Source organism: Uloborus diversus, chromosome 5 (genome assembly GCF_026930045.1).
Source record: "Uloborus diversus isolate 005 chromosome 5, Udiv.v.3.1, whole genome shotgun sequence".
Lineage (NCBI taxonomy): Eukaryota > Metazoa > Arthropoda > Arachnida > Araneae > Uloboridae > Uloborus > Uloborus diversus.
Genome location: NC_072735.1, coordinates 113079258 through 113106341, shown reverse-complemented (window position 1 = coordinate 113106341; position 27084 = coordinate 113079258). Strand labels below are relative to the sequence as shown.

Below are 27084 nucleotides of genomic sequence, written 5' to 3'. Positions count from 1 at the left end.
CTTGATGTACAGTGGCAGGCGAAAGAACTTAATAGAGGTTACCCTAGTATTAGGGCATACGAGCTCTTAAGTCTGAACTGTAACAGCGTCAGAAGGACTATCGGTCTCCTTACTGGTCATTGTACCTTGAAGCGGCATCTTACTATAATGGGTGTCACTGACGACCCAATTTGTAGAGGCTGTCGCTTTCATATGGATACTGCTGCACATATTCTGTGATTGTCATGATTTTTCTTCCTACAGGTTTGAACACCTTGGACGCCACTTGCTTGATCCTTGGGAGGAAAGGGATAGGAAATCCCGGCATAGGAAAGAATGCAGGGCTGATGAGTGCTAATAAGCACGAAACTGCAGTCCTCGGCTGGAAATTACTGAGCTGGCGGTGTATTTCACGTATTTTTGCTTTAGCCCTGGCTAATGGGCGGTAATTTACTGAATATACCTTGCCTCGCGTTCAATCTTCGAGTTGAACCGAACCACTGCTTCGGTAACTCGTCTGGTCTGCTAATTCTATATTAGCTACCAGTTTGTTTCGCACCTCTTGGCTTCCTTAAGAGGTTTTCCATCACCAGCTCAGTCACTTTCCTACGCTGGGCTGATGAGTGCTAATAAGCACGAAACTGCAGTCCTCGGCTGGAAATGACTGAGCTGGCGGTGTATTTCACGTATTTTTGCTTTAGCCCTGGCTAATGGGCGGTAATTTACTGAATATATCAAACATATGTTCAGAAAATTGCACTGATAAAATATTAAAAGAATTCAAGCAATAAAGAAACGTTTCATACTTTTTCAAGGTTTTCAAGCACTTAGAAAATGAACTCTTTTTTTCCAAGAACTTTTCAAGGGCGTAAAATTAACGAACATATGCGCCTGTAAAAAAAATGGCGCATGCGCCACTAGATTACTTCCGAATTCATTTGCAAAAGGGGTGGTTCATAGCAGCGTTACGATTACAGTCAACTCGCGACAACTCTAAGTCCCAAGGGCCTGGCTAAAACGCTCCAAGTTATAGGAAGTTTCCACAACAGTCTCAAGAGCTTGGGATCAAATAAAAACTTTGAGATAAAGGAATATTTATCGAGATCGGTAAGTTCATTCGTTACAACAAACGTGAGGCTGAAACTCCGAGACATATCGGTAGCACCCTGCTCCGATTCGACGTCATAACTCCTCCCCCAAACCTCTCTTTTTTTTTATGGATTTCCATGCTGCTGCGGTTGAAGGAAGAGTAATGACGTCAATCTGAAGCGAACAAATAATATGGGAAAGTCAGGTTAAGGCGCTGCGGCCGCGTGTTTGGGTGTACAGCATCTTTTAACGTAATGGAAAATTTTTAAAAGCGGACTAATCGGACCAAAATGTTAAAAAGCGGTCTAAAGCAGACTTAACCCCAAAAAAACGGACTTTGGCGGGAAAAGCGGACCATTTGGGAGCCCTGCATTAAATGCCTGCTTATCTTTGCTTCGGTTACTGGTCCTTTTTAAGACTTCTGTTTAGGGTTTAGTACAATAAACCTCTGGTCGCAGTGCTTGGCTTTACTGAGCCCCCCCTCCTTCCCCCTTCATTCGACTGTGGTGGCCTTACCAATCTCACTGTCCTAGGCGGCTTGTGCAACCCACCCGTAACGAGCACTAGTACATCCCTACTTCTTATTTTTCTTGCAGTCTGCAGCTCAACGTTAATTAATCCGCAGACTAAGCCAACATACCCTTCTAAAAAAAAGCAATATCCCAAAAAGCATGCCATGAAAATTTTACCCCCCCCAGGGCCATTCAAAAAACTTGTTTTCAGCTGAAGTCCAGGACAACCCCTTTACACTTAAGGGCAGGTCACTTATCGGCCATCCGTCCCGTCAATCCCGTTTTTTGACGTGACGGACTGCGACAAAAGCAGAGTAGCATTCACATACGGTCGCCGTACATCAATCACGTGACTGAATTCACCCGCCAGAGAGAAGTGCGCGCTGCTTGGGGGAAACCAATGAAATGCCGTTCTACTTTTGATGGCCGTCAGATATCAAGGTTCTTCTGATCGAAACCGGTCCCGTCCAAGATGGCTTGCTGTCATGGCAACCAGCAAAGAAAACTTATTTCGGGAGGGAAAAAATGTGATGGACGGAACGGACGGCCGATATGTGAACAGACCCTAAGTAATAATATTATGCTGTAAAAGTTTTAGCTACTTACTCAAATTTTAAGACGGTGCTCAGTGACTCTTTAATTTAACATTAGCCACATCATAGAAAATGCCACAAATTGAGAAATATTTTATTTCCCTAGCTGTTTTTTAGTAAATAATTACTTTATTATAAGGTAACAAAATGTAAAGGCTAATTTGATCTGTATTAAAGAGGGGCGGAGAAATGAGATTCTACTGAAACAAGGATCTTTTTAATGTTCAGAACACGTTGGGATATTAGGTCATCACAGAACTCAGTCCCAACAAAGATTCATCATTACATTCACATTTAAAAAAAAAAAATCAATAACCGTTCAAGGACCAATCAATCAAAATATTCAACCATTTTTTTATTTCAAGATATTGACTCAAAACTTAAAAATAGTTCAAATTACTATAAAAGGGGAGGATCATCAATATAACCTAACCAGCTGACAAATATCCACATTGTATTCAATTTAAGAATAAAATATAAATGATTTCAGTTCTCTTTTCAATTCAATTATTTTCAAAAGCAAATATTTGAAATATTACTTTTTACTGCTTATATTAATTAGTAAGATAATAATGGTGTTTGTGCTCTAAGTTCCTCCTTAATTTGCTGCTTTTACAGGAATGTTACGTAGTATTTAAAACCGTACGTTTGATTTTGGGGTCAATCTCAAACATGACCCCCCCCCCCTAAAATAGTAGCCTAAGCCTGCATCTACCCCTAGCCAACTCCCCCCCCCCAACCCGCCATAATGCTAAATGTCTATCACATTCCTCTGATAAAGTGATTACAATTTTATTTTTATTTTAAATACCTTAAAATGTTTAAGGAAAAAAATTAGCTTGTGGAGTAGTTTTATACAAAAAAAAAAAAAAAAAGATAACGATAAACCCCAAAGCAGAACACTTAAGGATGTTCTGCAACATATAATCATTTTACCAAAATTATTCTGCAAGTACTTCTAGCATTGGAGGGTACATACAAGAGGTTTGAATAAGGTACAAACATACAAGAGGTTTGAATAAGAAGTTTCTTTTAAAAGGTTTTGAGAAAGGAAGTAATTTATGGTTTGATGTACTTCAAGAAAAAACTTACCTTCTTTTTAGCTTTACCACCAGATGACCCACCTTCTTTCTTCTTTGCTCCTACTTTTGGATCCTTTTTCTTTTGATCTTGTTTAGGCGGCTAGGATAAATGTTAAAAAATATTAGTAAATGCAGAAAGAAAGTAAGATTTAATGAAGCATTCATAGATTGCTCAAAAAGATTTTTCAAAAAGCTTCTACTTCGAAGTGACGTACTTCAGAGATGGAAAATTGAAAATAACATTACGAAATTCCATTAATTTGTGGAGAAGAGGCTTTCAATTTTGAAATTCTGAGAAAATAAACATGTTTCAAAGAGAGTACTAGCAATTTATCACCAGTTTAATTTCTAGGAATTACATCCTGAAAAGATTAGGTAGCTCTTCACAGGACAAGTGGTTTGTATAGCTTAGGATTTTTGTAGGAGCGTTCCCAGCAGCAGAAACTATGCAATGCTGCAACAAGTGTCAGATATTCTTGAAAACCTCTTCAGTGCAACACCCTCTATCTTTAGTTCTCAAGAAAAAAGTTATTGGTATGAACTGGAATTATACACCAAATTTAACAGGATAGAACACAATTTATCTCTTTGGAAGTAAGCCCCTGGGGATAAATACTTCTCTTAATTTTAACTCACTAAAGAGGGGAAAAGTGAGTTTTTTCACTCTATTTCAACATTTCGGCTTTGTGTGAACTGTATATGCCAGGGTTGGCCGGATTGGACCCAATTGGGTTGGACCCAATGGGTTTTTTGAAAAAGCCCATTTAAAAAAACCCATTATTTAACCCACTTTTGGGTTTTTTAAAATTTTCTGAGAAGTTTTAAAAAAATTAATTAATTTAAATACTTTTACAATTCAAACTTCTATTTTATTTGTTCTTTGCCACAGACAATGGATATTTTAAATAAATATACTTAACTTTTTTCTTTAACTTGTTAAATAAATAACCCAAATTATCTTGACTAAGTCCTGTCACCTCTGATTTTATCAATATTTGTAGATTGTACATAGGAAACTACTCTAGCTAAAAGGCTTTCATGTGAATTATTTTCTGCAACCCAACACGTCACAAATGAAATCTCGAATTAACAAGTTATATTTTTTTTAGAAATTAATAGGTTTTACAAATGGACGGACAGAAAACAAAATAGGATGTACAGTATTTTCATTATATTACGAAAAAGTTTAATATTTCTTACTCTGCACACAGAAATAGAAAACCAGGCAACATAAAATTCAAAGAAATGTCTTGATTAAGCTGGAATTCAGTAAAAACAGGATTTTAACTACTTGAGGTTCTACAGTAGTTTTGCTTAACGAAATGAAATTAAATTAAGTAAAATAGAAAAAAAAATGTAGCAATTAAAAATGAAAAACAGATTTTATCACTGGAGAAGTAACTTTGCCTTAACTGTTGGTAATCATGGAAACTAAAAAATCTGAAACTTCAAAATTCTTGGGTTTTGTCGTCTTTCATACTTTTCTTCAAAAAACGTTGAATTTTAACTAGTTTTCCAGCTTTTTTTACCCCAAGACAATTTTTGCGCTCTGTCCATATACTTATGCTACAATAAGCTACAAGTACCCTACATTTTCACTAAAAAATACAAAAAAAAACCCACATTTCATTTTAAAAAACCCACTTTTAGTTGCGTTTTTTGGGGTTTTATTTAAAAAACCCAAAAAAACCCTGGGTCCATGGGCTTTTTTAAAAAAACCCGGGTTTTTGCCAACCCTGGTATATGCCATGTTTGGACATTCACAAAATGGAAGTAGAAAAGTTGCTTCAAAGCAACCAATGGTTTCCAAAAACAAAGCATAATTGGATGTTAACTCAACTGTAAACTAATTTTAAAAATAATGCAAAATCATGCTTAGGATGCTAGTGTGCGAAAAACTAGAATATTTTCACTAAAATTTAATTTTATGAGAATTTTAATTATTTTTGTGCTACAAATTCCAAAATCTTATCTTAAAATTTGGTGTAGTAACCATTATGGCAGAGCTGCCAACTGCTACGAAAAATCATAGTTTCTACAAATTACAGGTTACTTTTAGGACTGAGCTACAGTAAAACCTGTGTACAATGATACTGTCCATAACGATATTTCCGTTTGGGCCCCGCGAATTTCCTATTTAATTAATACATCTTAAACCTGCGTACAACGATAACTATTTTCAGACAAAACCAGTCTACAACAATATCTTTTTCTCTCTAGTAAGCTCGTTTAAGAACCTGGATTTTTTTCTTCTGTCTTAAAAAACCACTCCATAATGCCTGGAATATGAGATAAGAAAAGAACGGATTATTTCTAATGTTAGTCTACCATTTTGTAGCTGAGGGGTCATAGGAGGGGGAAAAAGCGACGATTGAAATGTGTATAGCTGTTTACATCTTGAGGGAGTTTTCTTTCTCCGTCAGTTTTGAATCATTTTTCGTTTTTAGAGGACATATTCTACGTGATTTGGAAAGGCGATGTTTTAAGCAAATTACGTCAAAAACGAATTTTAAATTGAAAGTATAAAGAAAATTAATCAACACTTTTTTTTTAAAAATATTCTGTACATTTCTTACCAAATAAACTGATGTTCATAATATCTTTGACACACAGTTTTATACCTTTTTTCTTCGCAAAACTTTCATTTCAAGTTCTAAGACTATAAAACTATGTTTTTTCATTTGAAATTTGTTTGTTCAAACTGTCTACAATGATATTTTTTCTCGGTCCCCAGAGTATCGTTATAGACAGGTTTGACTGTATTTCGACCATGGGTGCAAGTATGGTGATGTGTTCAAGACGGAAAATATTTTCAACCCCCCCCCCCTCCCCCGCCCGCATGCGGGCTTAAGGAAAAATTTGTGTATAAATGTTGTAGATTTTAATAACGCCAGTTTTGGAATCTGTGCTTGATTTAAAATTTAATCCTTTAAATTGCAATATTTAAGCAATTTGGCATCATAATTCTAAAAAACCTAATATCCGGCAATAAGGGGGGGGAGATCTGAGGGCTCGCCCCCAGACATTTTTCCAAATTTGAGTCCAAAAAACGCTATGGTAGGCCATTTTGATAAAGTTCCGGGAAAGGAGGGGTTCAGGGACTCAATTATTTCAAACTGATAGTCCGAAAATCACAATATTGGGCAACCTTCAAAAAATATTAGGGAAAGAGGGGGGGAGGCGCTCTGGGCTCTCCCCGAAATTGTACTCCATCTTTCATAAAGTTTGGACTCCCTTTTGAATGCACTATTGAAGGGATGGAGTTCAGGAACCCTCCTTCGACAATATTTCAAAATTGAAGTTCAAAAAATGCAATTTTAGACGATGTTGGATAATGTTAGGGGTAAAAGCGTTCGCAGCTCCCCACCATTAGTTTTTTATCGATCGTAAACATTTTTATTGTAGCAATAAAATCGCTTAAGACATAAGATTTTCACTTTTGCAACATAAATCAGTTCTGATCGGAAAGTCTACCCAAGGTAGCGCCAACAAAGCACAAAAGAAGGAAAGGTGTGGGAAGGGTATGGGCGACTAATGATAATGAACTTACACCATCCCCCCCCCCCCCCAGTCTTCATTTGAAAAAGAATTCTTTTATAAGATAGCAGGTGGTGAAATTAGCAATAAAAAAAAAGCTTAAGTGAAGTAGATATATTTTTTGAACAAGGTACCCTTTCCAATATTCATTAATTAAAAAAAAGTAATAGGGGAACTGAATCCTAACCCCAGGCAGGGTCCCCGAATCGCATCCCACTTAAGACACTCAAATATAGCCTAAAGTGGCGCTTTAAATATTTGAGCATCAAAATATTTTCGCTCTGAGTTCACTACAAATGTCCTAAATTTCAATTTTTAAGGCTTCAGTCCCTATTTTTTTTTTTTTTTTTTGTAGGAATAGTACCCCCTTTACCTATAAACATGACTTATGACCGCCTAAAAAGTTTAATACTTTGATTTCGGAAACTTTTTGAAAGAATCTTCCAACACCCTTCCCCTTAAGTCATCCAAACATAGCCCAAAACAAAGCTCTAAAAATTTCAGAAATGGAAATATTTCGGGCTGGAGTGCGGAATCCCCCCCCCCCCTTTTATTGTGTTACTAAACGCAGTGTAAGTTTTTGTTTAAAATTTATTTTTCTATTGAGAAAGCAACTCCCCTCCACACATCGCCATAGACAACCCAAAGTTTTAAGATCTCAATTTCGAAAATGTTTCGAGAAAGGCCCCTGAATTCCCTAACTCTTAACTCACTCAAAAATAGCCAAAATAACATTTCAATACTTCAGCACGGAGAAATTTTCAAGGAGAGAGACCCCCCCCCCCGAACTCCTTCCCCTAAGTTCACTAAATTTGACTTCAATTTGCGGTTTCCACTTTGCATCACCGAAGATTTAAGAATTTAAATTATAAATTTATTGAGATAAAGACTTCCAATTCCCTCTTCTTCAGTCTTCCTAAGATTACCTAAAGCTGAGTTTCGAATATTTCAGCTTTGAATATTTTTTGGGGAAGAGGAACCCCGAACCCAAAGACGGCCTAAAGTTGCGCTTTTAAGACTCCACTTTCGGAATTTCGCCCAAAGAGAGCCCCCTCCCTCCCTCTTGACATTGCCGAAGACAGCCTAAAAGTTCTAAGACTTCAATTACAAACACTTTCCGGGAGAGGGTCCCAAATGCCGATTCACTTAAGTCATTTAAGTATAGCCTCAAGTAGTTTTAATACATCAGTTACAAAACATTTTCATGTTAGAACACCAAAACCTTTTATCATACATTCACCGAAGATTGCCTAAATTAGTGTTTTTAAGACTCCAGTTTGATTTTTTTTTTTTTTTTTAACTTCCCCCTCCCCACTTTTACATCATTAAAGAGAGCCTAAAACGTCTTGACTTTTAAATTTTTAAGAGTTTTGCAGAGGAGAAATATCGAACCACTCCGAGCATCAAAAATGGTTTTCAATTCATTTTCGATATTTTATGCTGGAGTCCTTGAGTAGCCCCCCCCCCCTCTCAGATTGTCCAAAATATAAACGTTTTAAGATCTCAGTATTGTGAGTCAATTTGCGGACTTACCCTCTTTGCAAGAGCAGCGTTTTTTTCACAAACTCGTGCTGCCTTTATTTTTCTCCTTTCCTTTCTCTCCCCCTCCCCATATGTCTATTCTAGCGAGTATTAGATTCAATGACATTGGAATTTAGTGATTCCTCAAGTCTTTGTCAAAAATGCAGGAACGGTTACCCATCGGTGTTTCCAACCAGCTTGAAATTTTTCCTCGATTATTTCCAAAATTCCCAATTTCATTAAAGTATAAAAAATCCCTGAGTTTCCGTTTTACCTGGTATGCGGATGCCCTTTGCTGTGGCGAAAACATTTCATCTAGTCAGCAATCACTCTCATTCGGTGGTTCAGATTCAACTCTTAAAACATTTTAAGAGCGTACATAGCTTTCAAAAATGCGTGTAAAGTTTGCAAAAAAAAACACGTGCAAATGAAAAAAAAAAACGAAAAGATGATCGAAAATAGCATAAGAAAAGGCTAAGTTTTCAATTAGAGCCGATTATTTTGAAAAATCAGGAAGAATAGCGAGCAACTCCTCGGTCTGCAATGCAGTGAGTTTGAAATAACACAGCTATACCTAAAAAAAGACAAACGGCGCGAGTCGAAAAGTCACTCCTCCAAAAGCACGTTGCAAACAAAACAAGCCCATGGCGGAAAACCGAGAGAATGTCGATGTAAATTCCTGGTTATGAACGGTCCAGTAATATATTAAAGCATATTTTTCAAACACTCAAATTTTCTTTTTTAAGTAAAAACTTAAAGAAAGTCAGCGAATTTATTTCCGTCCTGACCTCCGTCTCAGAAATTTTGTCCTAGACGGAAATCCGTCCTGAGACGGAAGGTCTTGCACCCATGATTTCGACTGCATGCATTGGGATTCATGGTGCTTTGCATGATTTTTGAAAAAAATACTTGAAAGGTTTATTGTGATTTTTATTGTATTTATATAGTGATGTGGATCGGGTAAATACCCAGCGGGTAGGTAAATATTTTTTGGGTAAATACCCAAAAACTGGGTATTTTACAAAAAAATGCAAAAAGTGAATGGGATTTTTTTTTTTTTTAATCTAAATATGAAATAATTAGTAAAACTGATACACACATATGGGCAATTCCACCGTTACGGACGTAACAATCACAGACTTTAAACACTCATAATTTCAATTTGGTTTCATAAAAAGCTACAATTTTCTTTTCTGCTGTATAGTTGGGTGTTATTAATGCTATCAAAAATTTGGGTGCAGATTGCTTTATTAGAAAAAGTAACAAAAATTAAAAACTGCCTGTTACGGACGTAACTCAGAAAACAGCAAAATGTATACATTGTCATACAATTGCCAATATTCCTGTGAATTATTCATAGATTTCTAAAATTTTCTTTGAAATACTTGTTCTAGAGATTTTTGAAGCTTTCTAAAACCATAAAGTTTTCATGGATACTGTTTGTAAAATTTATGATAGAAATTTATATATTTGTTACGGACGTAACAAAAAAGTGTTACGGACGTAACATGTCTGATATACTAATTGCACAAAGCAAGTAAAAGCTTATGTATACTAATAATTTTTGTTAAGAGAGTGCATTGGTCTAGATTAATACATTATTTTGACCATTTAAGTTACACTTTAATAGTTTTTAAAGATTTGGGGAGGTAGGGAGCAGCCCCCGTCCATATACCACCATGTAAATAAATATAAAATATAAATTGGTGAGTCATAAAAAGTGAAATTATCCAAGGGGAAATTAAGCAAAACAAAAGTGGAATTATTCAGTTACAAATAAATTTTTCAAATTTTTAACATGAACATGGAGGGAGAGCGGGGGGGGGGGGGGGGTGTCTTCTACAAGGAAGAACTTTTACAGTTTAAGAATTTTCGATGATTTTCTCTATCTCTCAACAAATATATTAACTGCCAAATTTCTTTTAAAGTTTAACGGTTGCCTTTGATTTCGATCGCTTTTTAATAGAATTGGCACGTTTTTGCCAAAGGTGGAAAAAAAACTGTCGAAACTGACATCGGAAAAATACATTTTGGCCAACATTTGCCTAAGTAATCTAAATCTTGCTTCAAAACTAAATTTGCTTCATCTGAAGATCAGATGTAGCTAGTTTAATATTTAGTATTTTTAACTCTAATCTAATTATGCTTTTTAATTTAAGTTTTAAAACTAGAAAATATTCAACGCATTAATGAAACAGTAATCTAAATATTATTTTTTTGTGGAGAGTAAATAACAATAAAAAGTAACTCAGTAACTTAGGTTTAAACTATTAAACAGGACAAATTCTTATCTCTAAGTTAGTTTTTAAATAAGAAGTAATATCAATTTGGCTATGCTTTCCGAATGATAGAAGTTTGAAGAGAAAAACTATAATTAATATCTGTAATATAAATTAAAAAAAAAAAAAACTTTATTGATAAAAATTACGCACAAAATGCTTTGGATTTCATCGTGTTAAATGATCAAGGAATTTTCACAAAAATCTACTGGGAGAACACTATTTTTTTTTGTGTCATAGTGCATTGATGAAGCAAAGTTTAAGAAATTAAGGAACCCTCTAGAATATTTTAATGCATGTTATTAAGCACTAATTGCTAATCTAGAATTATTAACACCAATTGAATTAGGATTTGGAGGACAAAAAAAATCTTACATTGAGAGGAACACCTCAGAGCAACAGTAGGATATCTTGTCATATTCCTAGGATTAGATGTCTTAATGTTGCTCTGAGGCGATGATGTGTATTTCAATAATTTTAAAAAATGAAATTAAATATCCACTAATATTTATAAAATTTTGAAAATTACAGTGTCAGAAGTTTTGTTATATCATATTACATGTCATACCCTATATTTTCATTGCCTATCCTGTATTTTTTTCTTTTTAATTGAAAATATACATGTGTTACGGACGTAACGTACTGCTTTTTGTTACGTCCGTAACAAAAAATGTTACGTCTGTAACGCCATTTTTTTAAAAACTAAAGAAATTCTAATGTTATAAACTATGGTAAACAATTACTCTGATGAATTGCTAAAAGGACAAAAAAGGATTTCTTTTAATTTTGATTTTTTAGGAAGCAACAACAACTTTTGCTAAATTTTTGTTACGGACGTAACATTGAACTTCATTTTTTAAAAATTTTAATTGCATAATTTCATTTTGTAAAAAAATAAAAATAAATGCATGTTATTATAGTATTATGTTAATAATTTAAGCTGTACTGCAATTAATTTTGTTTATTTTTATTTTGCTATTAGAAATAAGCGTTTGAAAATGGGGTATTTTTTTCTGATTGTTTTGAAGACCCGACTATCATACTTCCAACTAGGAAAAAAAATTATTATTTAATTTTTATTAAAAAAGCAATGCAATATTCTGAAAATACACATTGCAAGCTTTACAATGATGTATAATATAGCAAAATAACTGCAATATGAAATTTTGACCTACTGGTTTCACTTTTCATGGAATTGCCCATATGTATTATACAGCTTATAATATTTTTTATTGAAAGACTAGATGAAATTATGAAAGAAACATATCGTGTGAATCAAAGGATCTTTCTTTTCAATGTCATAATTGGAGAAGTATAAGCAATTCAATGATGAACTTCAGGATTTCGAAATCACAATCTAGGTTAATCATATAAAAAATGAAAAAAAGGAACCATGAGGGATGTTTGGAAGAATATACTAGGAAGTTATTAAGACTATGATGTTATTTATTTTATTGCTGTTTAAGTGATAACGCCGCAAATATAGAAACAGTTTTCACATTAATAAGCAAAAAAAATAAATAAATAAATAAATAAAATAAATTAAAATACTGTTTTTTGTTGCCTTGCTCATTTGCACTTGCTCCCCAGTACTTCATGATTCAAACTATTTTTAATACATGCAATTAGTGATGTAGGGTGGGAAGGTAAATATTTTTTTGGGTATTTATCCGAAGGCAGGGTAAATAAATCCCCTAGTAATTGAGTATTTCGCAAAAAAAAAAGGTGGTATCAAAAGGTGATGTTTTTCTTTTTAAAACATAAACCGCAAAATGAAAGATTAAAAATATAAAAATGTATGTATTATAATTTTTTATAATGCATAATTTTGTTTATAATTAAAGGTTCTTATCAAAAAAACTGTCAGAATTTAGAATGAACTATTCTAAAACTTAAATAGGATGAGAGGATAATTTAAAAGAGAATTGATATAATTTTCGGGAATTTGTCTTTGCCGGTGGTAAATGATTATTTCCACACCAGGCATTTGTATATATTCATTGCGTTCCCTCCCCATTTTTTATCTTTTCAAAATTTGGCTGCCACTTCAAAGAATGCATTTTTTGGATTTGTAGTGCTTTGTAGTTCTGGTACTTAATACTTTGAGATTTCCAATGCTTGATGAGTTCAATCTCAAAGCAGCTTTTCTTTTTCTTTGGCTTTGTTTATATTTTTTTTATTCCTCCCTCCTTTTTTTAAATGTTTAATTTTTTTTTTAGTTGCAATTATATATATAAGATTAGATATAGATAAATAAATAGTAATAATAAATTGAGCGACATTTCGTTACATTTTGAAGTCATGCAGGGACATATTACTGGGTTATAAAAGACTAAGACCTTAAAAAATTGATGTTTGCTTTTTTTTGTAGCCAGTTAAGCTTTTTACTTTTTATAGAATGGCTTTTTATGTCTGAAATTTGGCTATCAACATTGATTAGGCATATCCAACACATTTAATGTGAATATCATATTAGATTGCTAAATTGTTTCACACAGTTATTCTTTAAATATTTGATCAAAATACAATTTTTGGGCAAAAATTTATTGTTTTGAAAATGGTTGGTTATTGGAATACATACAGAAAAGTATTTTTGTTGAATATAAATTTTTGAAATAAATACCCGGGTAAATACCCATTTTGGGTATTTACCCGGGTATATACCCTGGGGATTTGCCCTTAAAAATAAATACCCGGGTATTTTACATCACTATATTTATATGATGCTTTCTTTTGTTACAAAGGAACTATTTGAATCAGAGATAAGTGGTCAGAGAGAAAAAAAGGAGGAAATCCAAAAAAAAAAAAAAAAAAATTTGCAAAAGGGATGATATCCAAAACTGCGTCAAAATGGAACGTAGAAGCTGTGATATTCAAAAAATCAACAAAAAAGGCTAATTTACCAGTTTTAAAGGTAATACATATTTATTAATCACCTATATGTAATAATTTTGTACAATTCACTGCCTTGCATCATTTCTTACAAGAGTGTTTATTCCTAAATAAATCTAAATTTTGAGAAAGAACAATTTCTAACCGGAGTCCTTGAATAAAGGGTGGAGGGAGTTTGAAGTTAATCTTGGCTGCATCACCCAGCATACTCTGAAGAATTGTTATTTTGTGTGCAAGTGCACACAAACTCTAGAATAAGTTATACTGTTTGCTTCTTAGGTACAGATGTGATATACCCCCCATTTGGCGACATTTGCTTTTTTTGCACAAAATTAAAATATTTTTCTCGCCAATGAGGCGATAATTTTTTATGCATGGCATCCCTGGCCAAACTAATTTGTGTTTAGCAACCCGAAGGCAATCTTACAGATCTGTTCAAACTTGTTTACTTGGGTTATTTGGGTTTCACGCAGGAGAGATACGTGGTGTTGTTTCGTGCAATATACCTTACAGGAATGTTTATTTTGTATTAGTTTAAATTCAGTAGTTGTGTTTTGAAGTGAAAACATTAGAAAATGCCAGTTTCTTCAAACTTGAAGGTTAATTAAAAGTTAACTCCAACGTGGTGTATATCTGTAACGTGCCATTGTCATATGATGTATTGTTTTAGACTGAGTGTGAATATTTATACCATATAAAAAGGTAAGTTCTTTATTTTAGAATTCAAAAAAAAAACCTCTCACTTCCAAAATTCTTTGTTTTTACAAATCCTTGAGGGGTTCTTGTAGTTTTTAACTTTATTTTTACTGTACATGTAAATTAATTTTACAGAAATAGTACGGTCAATTTGTTCTAAAAGTTAATTCTTATCGATGCCACGAATTATTTAGACATTCTATTAACGTGCCTCCTTTAGGTACTGAATTTTATGTTAACAATTGAAAGTTCTTTCGGTTGTACTCTTAAAAATGCTGAATTTTATTAATAAATCTGCACAATAATGGTGCATATTTCACACTTAAAACTGTGTCATTATTGTACACTGAACGGAAGGAGCCACCCTTGGGTGTCTCCATGAAAATATACATAACTGTGACCATACTCCGACTGTAATGTATATTAACAGTCGGAGGGATAACGGACCGAGTGGAGCGAGGTCCTGGCGAGCCAGAGGTCTCATAGTACTTTCGTAATGAGACCTCGGCGAGACCGAGGGCTCGTATCCCGGAGAAATGATGAAAAAAAAATTAATGCATTAATTTCGACTTGTAATTAATACAATAATTTATTTCATTGTATTTTAATATGTTTACAAAAAACCCCGGCCCTGTACATTTTTGAAGCATATATTCGTGATGTTTTTTGTTGTGCTTTTATGTTGTTTTTATATATATTGTGTTCTGAAGTGCTTTGATCATGTTTTTTTATCTGATTTTTTTCCTGTTGGCGCTAAAAAAGCATCGCTAAGAACGATGTATGACATATGTCGTCATACATCGTTTTCTTGGCGACGCTTTCTTGGCGCCAACAGGAAAAAGTCACCAAGGCGGGGTATATCACATCAGTTCCTCCGCTATAAGGAGGAACTACTTTATTTACCTTTTTCAAAATGGGCTGTTGTTCCCTTTGTAGAACACAACCAAAACAATTGCGAAAGGTTGACTACATTTTACGTCAAGTGTAATTAATCTGTTTTTTCTTAATAAAGGTATACTGACAACACACACTTGTCTTAAAAAGCATTTAATCGATTAAAGTAATCAGTTAAAACAGTTTGACTTTTTTGCATTACCAACGGCGCCGATTCGCCGGAGCAACCCCCCTCCCTCCCACACACTTTTTATGGTTAATTTATTTATTTTATCTCGATTATCACTAGTGCATGATTGATAGTTGGCAATATGACCTTGAATACGGGCAAATCTTTTTCATATCTAAAAACTAAACAACCCAACGAAACCACGCCAACTACTACCGGCGCCGGTCTGCTCAATTGCATCTCCTGAAAGTCCCAGTTAGAAAAAGCGCCCAGTTTCCTCTTTTTTATCTTAACTTTTGAATAGTTATTGTGTACAAAATTCATAAAAATCTTAAGAAAAACGTACGTTAATTGTTAGACTGACATCAGTTTTCACCCTCTGCTTCAATGCTCTCAAAACTAACCGTTACAAAATTATGACTTTTATTTTTTTTCATTTTTTGCTGCCCGCAAAAAGTACCATGCCTTTTAGTTCTTTTTTTCTGCCCCCAACTTTTAAGCCCCAATAGCTGCCTCTGCCCATTACCACCCTTTTAATTCCAAGAAACAGTGATAAGGAAATGACGGGGGGGGAGGGGGGATATGAAAAGTTTTGTAAAGCAAGCAATTACTAAGATATTCTGTGAAAAGAAAAAAAAACGGAAGTGCTACGATCGCAAGGGAAATTTTTTGTGAAATAACTGTCCGTTATTCAGAGTGAATTACATGGAATGGCCTATATTGAGGGACTGGGACTTGCAAAAATGTCCGTTAATTAGAGGTGTCCGTTATTCGGGAGTGTCCATTAAGGGAGGTTTCACTGTATATATAAATGAATATATATATATACATATATAAATGATTGGTTATCTTTTTCCTTGCATTAGGACCCGAAATTTGGTTTTAAAAACTTCCTAATACCATTTTGGGATCAAAAGAACAACTTGCAGCTGCCCCATTTAATAACGAAATTCCAAACATTTTAACAGACTGTAAAGCCTAAACCATTTGAGATTTACCATGAATATTTTTTACTTTCTTAAAGACATAAAAAAAAGTAACCATGCCAAGTTAATAAAATTCAAGACAGTGATTTTAAACCCCATTTTTTGATTGACAAGATATTTTCTGATTGACTTTTGCATTTTTTCTTAAATAAATAAAATAAAAATATTATTGAAGTGTTGAATAAAATAAGCAAATATAAGGTGGCATATAGCAAAAAACCATTCAACATTAAAAATAATTGAAATATTTGCACGATGCAAAAAGATTGAAATGTCAAACGAGGCATGTTACTTTTGGTGCAGCACCTGTTTGACGTCGTTGGCATGATTCTAAAACATTTTTGGCAGATATCGCGGAGGATAGCGATTTGAGGGGAAAATAGAAATAAGAAAACGGCAATCAAAAATTAAGAAAAATCTGAATCTGTTCTGATTTTTGAGAAAAATAAGAGCGCTGTGAGGCCTGAGAGAGGCAAAAAAAAAAAAGGAGGAAAGACTTTAAAAGCCAACAGAAAAAGCCAGAATTCTAACAAAAGCTGGAAAAATATCATCTTTGTTGAATGAAACAAGATCGAAATTTTTAGTAAGAAATTATCAAAAAAAGCCTGTGTTCCACAGAGGAAAACATTTTTAATCATAAAAGTTTACATAGACTAAATTAAAAACTTAATTAGTAAATAAACAATATTTAATGAAATTTGATTTTGTATGGCACATTTAGAGCACAAACTTGAATTTAAACCTCTGATGCCATCTATATTTTCATTTTTTGAAAGGAAAAGGTTTGTAGATAGAACAGGGCTGCCACAAAAGTTCAAGAATGAAATTCCCTGACATTTCCAGGCTTCCCAGTTTTTTTTAGAGAACTAAACTGGGTCAATGAATGTCGACCTACGTTATTATATACCAATACAACATATTTCTAATGTAAATAACCTCCTTTATGCATAAAATAATGCTTTAAAAAATACCAATAATTTTAATCAATATTTAAGTTAATATAAACTAAATATTTGATTACACTGATTACAAATGCTTTAAAAGATCAGCTATTTCCAATTGCCACTCCTCCTCTTTGAAAAAGGACTGAAATCTCAAATGCATATTTAAAAGTCATAACTTTATAAAGTCATTTTTAGCATAGCCAATACTGGAATGTTTCAAAAAGAAAAAAAAAAAATTTTAAATTTTTATAACCATCATTCATTTTATGAAAATGAAACAAGCTGAAGTGTGCATCACATGACCTTTTTACTCCTATTTTAATGTCATTTTTCCATTGTTGGCAATTTTAATGTGATTCAATAGCTTATACTCTAAATATCACCACCAGAGGCCAATTTGAAACAAGATTTTAGAAAAATAAAAAATTAAAAAAAAAAACACCAAACTTGTAGCCAACTTGTCGACAAAAAGACTGGCGATATATTGCAAAGTGTCTACCAAATCATAACACCACTTGAGCATACATCGAAATTAACAATGATTTCCCTCCCCCCCAAAAAGGGGCAAAAGACCCCTTTAGAAACACCCAAATGCAACCAAAAGGGGAGGTGCACAACTAGAATCCACTAGGAGTCTACATACCAAATTTCAACTTTCTAGGACATACCGTTCTTGAGTTATGCGACATACATATGCACAGGGTTCATACTCTATTTGGATGAAAAAATTCCATGACTTTTCCAGGACTTTTTCATGACTTCATGAAAATTTTCATGATCTTGTTACATGAAGAGAATAGTACTATTTAATATCAAACTTGCTAATTTTTTTTTTTTTTTTTTTGGAAATGAGCATTAGCAAAACTTCTATGTGAATGCCACTACTTGATTGAAGAGTACACCTAAAAAACTGAAGAATTCTTACCTGTTATCATCATATAAGTTTAAGTTAAGTAAAACTACAGTGAATGATGCTTAAATTTCGACTATTTTTTTTATAAATCGGCAGAATGATAATGATTGGGGAAAAGGTTGAATAAATCATTACTAAGTTTCAATAAATTTGCTTCAAAAGTTGCCTTTTAGTATCAACTTCACAATTTTTTGTTTCTTTAAAATAAAGCCACATTCTTTAGTAAATTCATGTTTCTGAACCAGATATTTATTTTAAAAAAATGTAAATAAAACCATTTCATAATAAATAAATCTTTTGATTTAAATGTACTTGTTTACTTATTTGTACATTTTCAAATGCATATAAATTAATAGGTTCAGAAATTACAGAACATGTTTGAATAATGACACTGAACGTACCAGTGGGTCGCATGGATTAGTTTTGCGGGCCGTATATTGGGCACTACTGTTTTTGAGCATTAGAATTCCCCTATTTCTGTATTCTATCGCCTGACTAAAGGTTGTCTAAAACCTTCAACAAATTGAGATAACGTCTGATAAATTTTAAAATAAAGATTTAGGAGTGATGGAAACGAACTTGGATGCAATGTTTTTTGAGATCGTTCAATTTTCCAGTTTAAATAGCTTTCATGGTGCAATACTAAATCACTCAAGATTTCTAATACTCTTTTTAGCTACTGTTACTTTTTCCCAGAAAATTTTCCATGACTGAAAATAAGTTTCCATGACTTAGACTAAAAATTTCAATTTTCCATGACTTTTCCAGGTCTGAACTTTGCTTATTTTTTTTCCATGACTTTCCAGGATTTCCATGACCCGTACGAACCCTGTACGCACATACGGACGTATCGAGAAAAGTCGTAATTAACTCGGGGGATGTCAAAAAGGATATTTCGGGTGTTTATACGTTCTTAGGCACTTATCCACTTGTGGTCGGGTTGAAAAAAACTCAGCATTAATTCAGGGGTGAGCAAAATGGAAACTAAGGCCGAATTTTGAGTGAAAATTTTTTTCGTGAATACAATACTTCCTTTTTTGAGAAAACAAAAAGTAAAAACAAAAGCAAAATGTAGGCTTTTAAGATACTAATAAAAACAGATGCATTGCAGAAAATACAAAGAATATCTAGCTAAGCGTGGATTGGATTTTTTTCCTCTGGAAGAAGCAAAATAAAACAATGATTTAGTGATAGTGATTGCAATTCCGGAATACCGGTATTTCAAGCAATTTTGCAATTTCGTAATACCGGCATTTGCTGAGGAAAATACCAGTATTTTCGGCATTAACTGAAAATAATAAATCGTGTTTCAACTAAAGAATTTTCAATCTAACTTATTAAATATCTACTTAAATTTAAATCTACATTTCTTTTTCTATGATTCATTACCAAAATCAATCCATTGATGTGAAAATTTGGCTTAAAAAACACAAACTAATAGAATATCATTTAACAAAAGTAGCGGAAAGATTGTAAAATGACATTGTCATTACGAGACGGTGAGAATATTAGAATTGGTGCATGATGTTTTTATTTTTTTCACTTCACTGATCACTCAGTTTCCTTTTTGTGAAAGCAAATTTCGAATGCATTTGTCCTATGCAGGCCTGGATTTATTTACAAGCTAACCAACTATAGCTTAAGGTCCCCGCTTTGGTAGGGATCCCCAACTCTCGCAAATTAGCATGATTTGTTCAAAAGAAAAGTACTTGAAAAATAAATTTAATTTTCTAGTGCTTGAAAATTTGGAAAAGTGTGGTTACAAATCATAAATGAGAGGGGGTAGGGAGAAGGAATGCTAATGTATGTCAAATTCAGCTCCTTGCTAATATTCTGCACCAAAAATGTAAAGATCATGGTACTTACATTTCTGAAATATATTACAAATTTTTATGATTCACATGTTTCATATCTTACTATTTATATAATTCCAAATGCAGTATTTTGGAAATTTTTTTTGGCATTGCTTGCTTTTATCTTACTTCTTCTGCATATTGTCAATCTGTTTAGCACAGGAAAAAAATACAGTGTAATTTAATTTTTGTAATTCCAACTTCATCTTATAAGGCAGGGTTTAAGCTGGGTTCAAAAGTTCTTTAGCATAAAAGCTAAAATTGATGGAAAAATGTTAGCAAAATGCTACACATTCTCATATATTTATATATGCCTCAGTGTGTTTCATCTCCAGTTGAAAATAAAATTCATATTTCATTTGTGACATTCTTGAAGAAATAAGTACAACAGCAGTTCTTTTAAAACATAATATAAAAAAAAGAAAACATGATTGGTGTTTAGAACGTTGCAGTTCCCTCCTCCTAATAAAGCAGTTTTTTGGGGGGACATAATGCTGGATAAGACTATAATAGTTATTGAACTTAATTGTAGTTTAAACATCTTAGCTAAGATTTTAAAAAGATTAAGTTGATTATCGCCATGCACGCTTCCTCTCTAGGATCATACATTTCTTCTTTATTTAAAAAACTAATTTATTTTTTATTTGAGCAAAAAAGCGAAAATGCATTGCTTTATTTTCGCAATTCAGATAGTGTTTTCGCATTATGCGAAAAATGCGACCGTAGCAGAAACCCTGTTATAAGGCTTAAAATGCTGAATTTTATATCTGTCTTTCAAACTTTTCCCCAAGTGAGAAACCCCTGTACTCCCTACACTTGAGGATATTCCATTTTCCACTTAAAGGCATGGGTCTGGCCAGAGGAATTTTGGGTCCGTTAACGGCTATTATAACTTCAAAATGAGGGCGTTAAACCTTTATAGTGAATTGATTAGAAAATATTATCTTTTTACCAGCTTGACAATATATGCTATGTTTAACTGTTATTTTGGGAGAAAATTATATAGGTTTGATTTTTCCATGCTAACAAGGATGATTAACTTGAAGCAAACTCTTATTTACCGTTTTTTTTTTTCACAAAAATTCAATCAAACAAAAAAAAAGGACCTTTAAAAAAATCTCAATCAACCCAAAACGAACCCTTCACAAAATTCTAATAAACAAAAATTAATCTTATACAAATTGTTTATTGAATTGAAAGAGCAAATCTGAGGATTTAAAGTTAAATTAGAAGGATCAGCTTTATACAAAATCTACAAAAAAGAAAAAAAAAAAACTCTTGTGATGCTCCTGCAAGGAATAAATAACTACAACTGCCAAATAAATATACTTTTTTTTTCCTTTGAAAGAAACAGCGCAAGTGAGTAAATAATTTTGCTTCTTCGTTTCATCATAGCTGCGGGTGTTGTTAAACTTCTCTGAGAAATCCCTTTCATGATTTAATAAACAATAATAATATATAACAGTTAAATGAACTTAGAAATGAAAATGGATAGTATGGGTGGGGAGAAAATGTGATCGCTTTAGATAGGGTTACCAACTTCAAAATGAGGGCGTTAAACCTTTACAGTGAATTGATTAGAAAATATTCTTAACTTTTTACCAGCTTGACAATATATGCTATGTTTAACTGTTACTTTGGGAGAAAATTATATAGGTTTGATTTTTCCATGCTAACAAGGATGATTAACTTGAAGCAAACTCTTATTTACCGTTTTTTCTTTAAGTGCCTACATTTTGAAAAATGCAATCTGTTTATATCCGATATGAGAATCATATTTTATTCTTTTTTCAAGCTAACTTCCCTTTTTAGAATGCAAATCACGGTTGCAAGTTTGGTGATGTGCTCAAGAAAGAAAATATTTTCAGCCCCCCCCCCCTTACCCCAAGCATGCGTGCTTAAGGAAACATTATGAAAAAAAGTTGTAGATTTAAAATATGCCAGTTTTGGAATCTGATTTGAATTTTAAGCTTAAGAGTTTTTAAACAACATGAACTTAGTTAAAATTGTAATATTTAAGCCAGGGTTTAAGCTGGGTTCAAAAGTTCTTTAGCATAAAAGCTAAAATTGTGGGAAAAGTTTTAGCATGACGCTAAAATGTTACCTATTCGCCGCATATCTTTCTAAATCCATCAGTGTGTTTCATCTCCACAAAATTCTTATTTCATCTCTATGGCATCCTTAAAGAAATTATACAGCACCTTTTTTTTTAAGCATAAAATGAAAAAAAAAAATACATATTTGGTTTTTAGAACGTTGTACTCTCTTCCTCCTCATAAGATGCTATTGAGAAGGGCATAATGCCGGAAGACTAAGTATTGGTGACTTAATAGTAATTTTAAAGTCTTAGCTTAAGATTTAAAAGAGATTAAGTTAACTATCGTCATGCTGCTTCCTCTCTTGGATTATAAATTTTTCTCTCTCCCTTTTTTTTAAACAATTTATTTTTTGTTTGAGCAAAAAAGCGAAAATGCTTTACTTTGTTTGCGCAATTGAAATTGAGAGTGTTTTCCCATTTTGCGAAAAATGCAACTGCAGCGGAAACTCTTATTTAAGTGTTTTGGCATATATTCCAAAAACCTGAAACCAGCCAATTGGAGGGTCTGAGGGCTCTCCCCCAGAACTTTTTTTAAATTGACGACCAAAAAACCCAATCCTAGACCATTTTGAGTTTAAGGAAAGGAGGGATTCAGGGACTCTTACATCAATTTTTTCAAACTGATGGTCCCAAAATCACAATATTGGGCAACCATCAAAAATTTTCCTGAGTTTTCCCGAGGGTATTTCAAAGTTTTGTTTTCTACAGAGAGTGGCCACTCTGGCAATGAGGCTTGCTATCTGAATTTCGAGTGAGTATGAGAAAACCAATTTCGTATTAAAACAGCTTGTTTAAAAACATTAGTCCAGGACAAATGCAGTTTCTGTTCAACCCAGATGAAGGAATAGTAAAACACGAAGTGAATAAAACCATAAGATTTCTTTGCACAGTTGCTATGTTTGTTCATTCGCATTGATAAGTAGACAAAACCATCAACTGCATAAGTTAGCAAAACCAGACTTGGGTGATTTTTGCAGTTTAAATACTAAAAGCATAAATTATTCCATAAATTAGTTGCTTTCTTATTATGTGCAGTTTTTTTATTTAATATTATTTTCTAGCAAATTTTATGCACAGAACGTTGTTTTGGAAGTTTTGCTAAGAACTAAAACTATATTAAGTAGTAAAAGCTTTCTGTATCGACAGATTTTAATATTTTTCCTCGAAAGACTGCGTTAGTCATTTAAATGAAAATCTGGCAGTAGTTCGCTAGTTAACGAAAACCTTAAAACATTTTCTCCTTTATCCAGATTCTTAATGACTTATAAAAGATACATTTAAAAAGTGTACTATTAATGCTAATTAAAAATGATCAATTTTAATGTAGACGTACCCTATTTGAAAAACGTAAAAAGGCAGAGAGCTTCTAATTTTAATCGATTACATAAAAAAAACACACATAAGAGAAACATATATATGACTTGATTGCCTTTAAAATACAGAAATAGAACTTGGGATGGAGACAGTAAAAGCAGTGTTGAGCCTCTCAAAGCAAACTTTTATGCGACAGAAGATACAATAACTTTCCGTAGAAAAGTTTAAAAATTGAGAACTGCTTAAGAATAATATAAATTTGTGTTTACAAAGAAATTAAAAATGCATAAATTAACAATAATACATACCATTTTCCAATAAAATAATGTCGCCTACAACGTGTTTCACAAACTCCACGAGGAAGATCGATAGCGTTGCCAGATTTGTTTTAGTTGTAATATACAACATTGCTATATTGCCACAACTGGAAAAATTAATAAAATGCAGAATATAAAAATTGGTCTGATATTTTTATGCTCTTTTTTTCCCTAAGAAAGGCATCTTCTGTCTTTAAACACTTTTCCGAAAACTTATTCTAAACGAAATCGTGATCATTTCCATTTTTCACTCTGTCTTGTAATTGGGTGCGTTCGTGGACTTCGACTGGTCAATCGGTACCTAACCGCAGCGTTCTATCATCTACCGGTCGACCGCAATTTATTTAGTTGATTGACGTGATATTTTTGACCAATTATAACTACTCTTTCTTCTGCGTGTAATTCGTCTGACGTCATTAGTGGTCATCTGATCAACCAACCGGTAGCTACCGATCGAGGGCGGTAAACGTAGCCATTGTACCGTCGAGTCCCAACTTACGCGAGGGATGCGTTCTCCTCGCGTAAGACGAAATTTCGAGTTGTAGAAAACTGTATGGACTGTATTAACCAGATACGCCACAAGAAACGATTCTGTAGGTAATTGAGACCTTTTAGTAAATAGACTGCAGCTGAGTTTTGCATCTAGTTATATTACAAGGCATATCGACCGTTCCCAAGCGGTAATTCTGTAAGCCACGCTATGTTTTGTAAGAAGGCTTGGTTTCCTCCGTTCTCGATACATGGCGCCACTACTTTTTCATCATTTTTTTGCGCTCTTTTCAAAAATGTCTTATGTCTTTTGAAGTTTTAACCATGAATAGCTTACTATCCGGCTTTACTTATTCAAATATTAATATTACAAACGATCAAAATGAAAATTTAACTTTCAGAGTAAAAGAAATCACTGATAAAAACTCCGCAAATGTAAGTTTAAAAATTTTTTTTCTTAATTTAATTGCGAACAATCCCGAAAAAAAATTAACGCCAATTTAAATTATTGGAATTTGAAAACAAATGTGAAAATCCATGTGCCTATAGGTTTAACGTTGTAATTAATAATTTAATCAACGATCTAAATTGATACAACAATATCAATTAGATAACATTGTATGCAGTATTCGGGGAGGGGGATAGTACATATATATAGTGTGAAAATGTAAGTCAGAACAGCTCTTTTACAAAAGTACTCCAATAGGCTTTCCAGTTTATTTATTTATTTATTTATTTTGCAAAACACACACACACACACACACACACACACATACATACATACATACATATATATATATATATATATATATATATATATATATATATATATATATATATATATATATATATATATATATATGTATGTATGTATGTATGTATGTATGTATGCCAATGATTTTTTTTTTTGGTGATGGGGGTGTGATCGCTTCCTTTTGGGGGGAGAGGGGAACATTTTCACCCTTAGTTTTACTTACCATTATCATGATTGCTTATTGCTTTCATTTGACTGTTTTGATGTCCTATGATTTTATTTTCCCACCAGCACCCTCTGCAGCATCACCGTCGACCGGCTCTTCACGATGCTGCTCCCCTAGCGAAAACCGTCTCCAGGTTGCATCCATGTCATACATACACAACTACACGCACACATAAATACCCACACACTCATGCCTGCACACAGACACCACGCACACACAGACAGACTATACACACACCCATACACTCATGCCTGCACACAGACATATACACACATTCACACACATACATACCCACACTCATGCCTGGACACAAACACACACCCCTAGTGCCGATTTACACGGTTCCCGCTTTCGGACATGTGACGTCATTTTGAGCTCGAAAACCAGTTTTCGCGCCTCCAAAACCTGCCTGACTTCGTCGGGAATGGGTTGTGGATCGTCCACAACTCCAAGTCAGAAAAGCGAAGTCCGACGTGCAGTGATTGGCTATTGATGTCACATGCTTTCGTTTCTATGGTAACAATAAACCTTCCAAAATCAAGGGAAAGGTAGCCATCTTTGTGTCTTGTTACGGCACTGATTTCGATGAAGTAAATTTGAAAGTGCAACTTCGAAATTGAACAACTACGTAAATCGTTGATAATCGTTCGAAACAAATGAGCCTCTTTTTTTATGAAGGACCATCATGCACTGGAAAAAAAAGCGATTTTACACATGCTAGGAACTGCAGCGCAGCATCTATACGAATTAGCTGGGTAATTCTTATCGGCAGGATTATTTCTGTATATTCTGTCATAAAAATTATCTTGCTGGCAAAAAGAAGATATTATAATTTTATTCTTGCTTATGGAGGCAATGAGAAGATTTACTAGATTTTCAATGTTACACCTAAAACCTTTTCAAGTAAGTATCATTGTGATTGTTTATCATACAAATACTTTGTGATATTACTTACACCTAGTATGTAATAAAAATTAAGACATTATTGTTTTCATTAGTAGCTAAAAGTGCTTAAACAATGTTTTATGCAATATTGTAATAGCTTCATTTCATAACAAATGAAATCTTTAAATAATAATCAACAAAAAATGTTGTAAAGTCACTTGTTTCTTAGCAACTTCCAAGTATAGGTACGTATTCTCAATTATGGGACTGCTTATAGTTCAACGTATTCTTATAAATTTACTGTGTTTTATTCTTGGGCATAATTGTGCGTAACTTATTATGGAACATAATATTATGTGCTAGTTATTGTAAAAAAAAATATTCACGAGAAATTGTTATGTGCTGAAACAGTTCATGATTTGGCTGGGCTGAAGCTCTGTTCCACTCCTATTTTTAATCATTGCTCAATTGTACTTAATGTTGAAACAACAACAAATTTTGGCAAAATATTTAGTATTCAGCTGAAGATGAGAATAGAATTTTAACTGAATGTTCGGTATTCAGTGCATCCATAGTTTTCGGTTTATGCGGTCTTCTATTAAAAATCAGAGTCTACGGAAAAAAAAGACAGGTATAAATTTTACATTTAATGATAATGATAAAACTAAATACAATGTGTACAAGTTAACTACAACTTTTTTATTTAATTTCCTGATAAATGTTTTTCATGAGCATTCAACAGGAGTTGAAAAGAAAGTTATTATTCATTATTTGGCTACATAATAAGACTATTAAATGCAAAAATTTTGTTCGATATCTTTCTTTCCAAAGTTACATCAACATTGGAAAAGGATAGGCATTACTTGCGAGTGCCAAACTAGAGTGAAAGGTGGGTGGAAGAAAGGAAAACAATCTCAATGCATGTTACGCACGTTCATTTTTAAGCTATATTTATCTGATATTTTTCTGTTTATATACAGGAGGGGGTATCTTCAAGGGGTTTTTTCCCTTGCCATCATTGAATAAAAACTAACCATAAACATCTTTCATCTGACTAAAATT

General features: G+C 33.3%; 1 protein-coding gene across 1 annotated transcript in view; it reads right to left on the bottom strand.

Annotated features, from left to right (window-relative positions):
* The window catches only part of LOC129222268 (40S ribosomal protein S25-like), a 38994-nt gene extending 15222 nt beyond the window's left edge, over positions 1-23772 (bottom strand). The window contains exons 1-2 of the mRNA XM_054856748.1: positions 23660-23772; positions 3266-3355 (exon numbers count right to left, since the gene is read on the bottom strand). Of these exons, the coding sequence (XP_054712723.1) occupies positions 3266-3355; positions 23660-23662 (93 nt within the window). The 5' untranslated portion in view covers positions 23663-23772. The remainder of the gene's footprint in view (positions 1-3265; positions 3356-23659) is intronic.
* Between the last annotated feature and the right edge of the window lie 3312 nt (positions 23773-27084).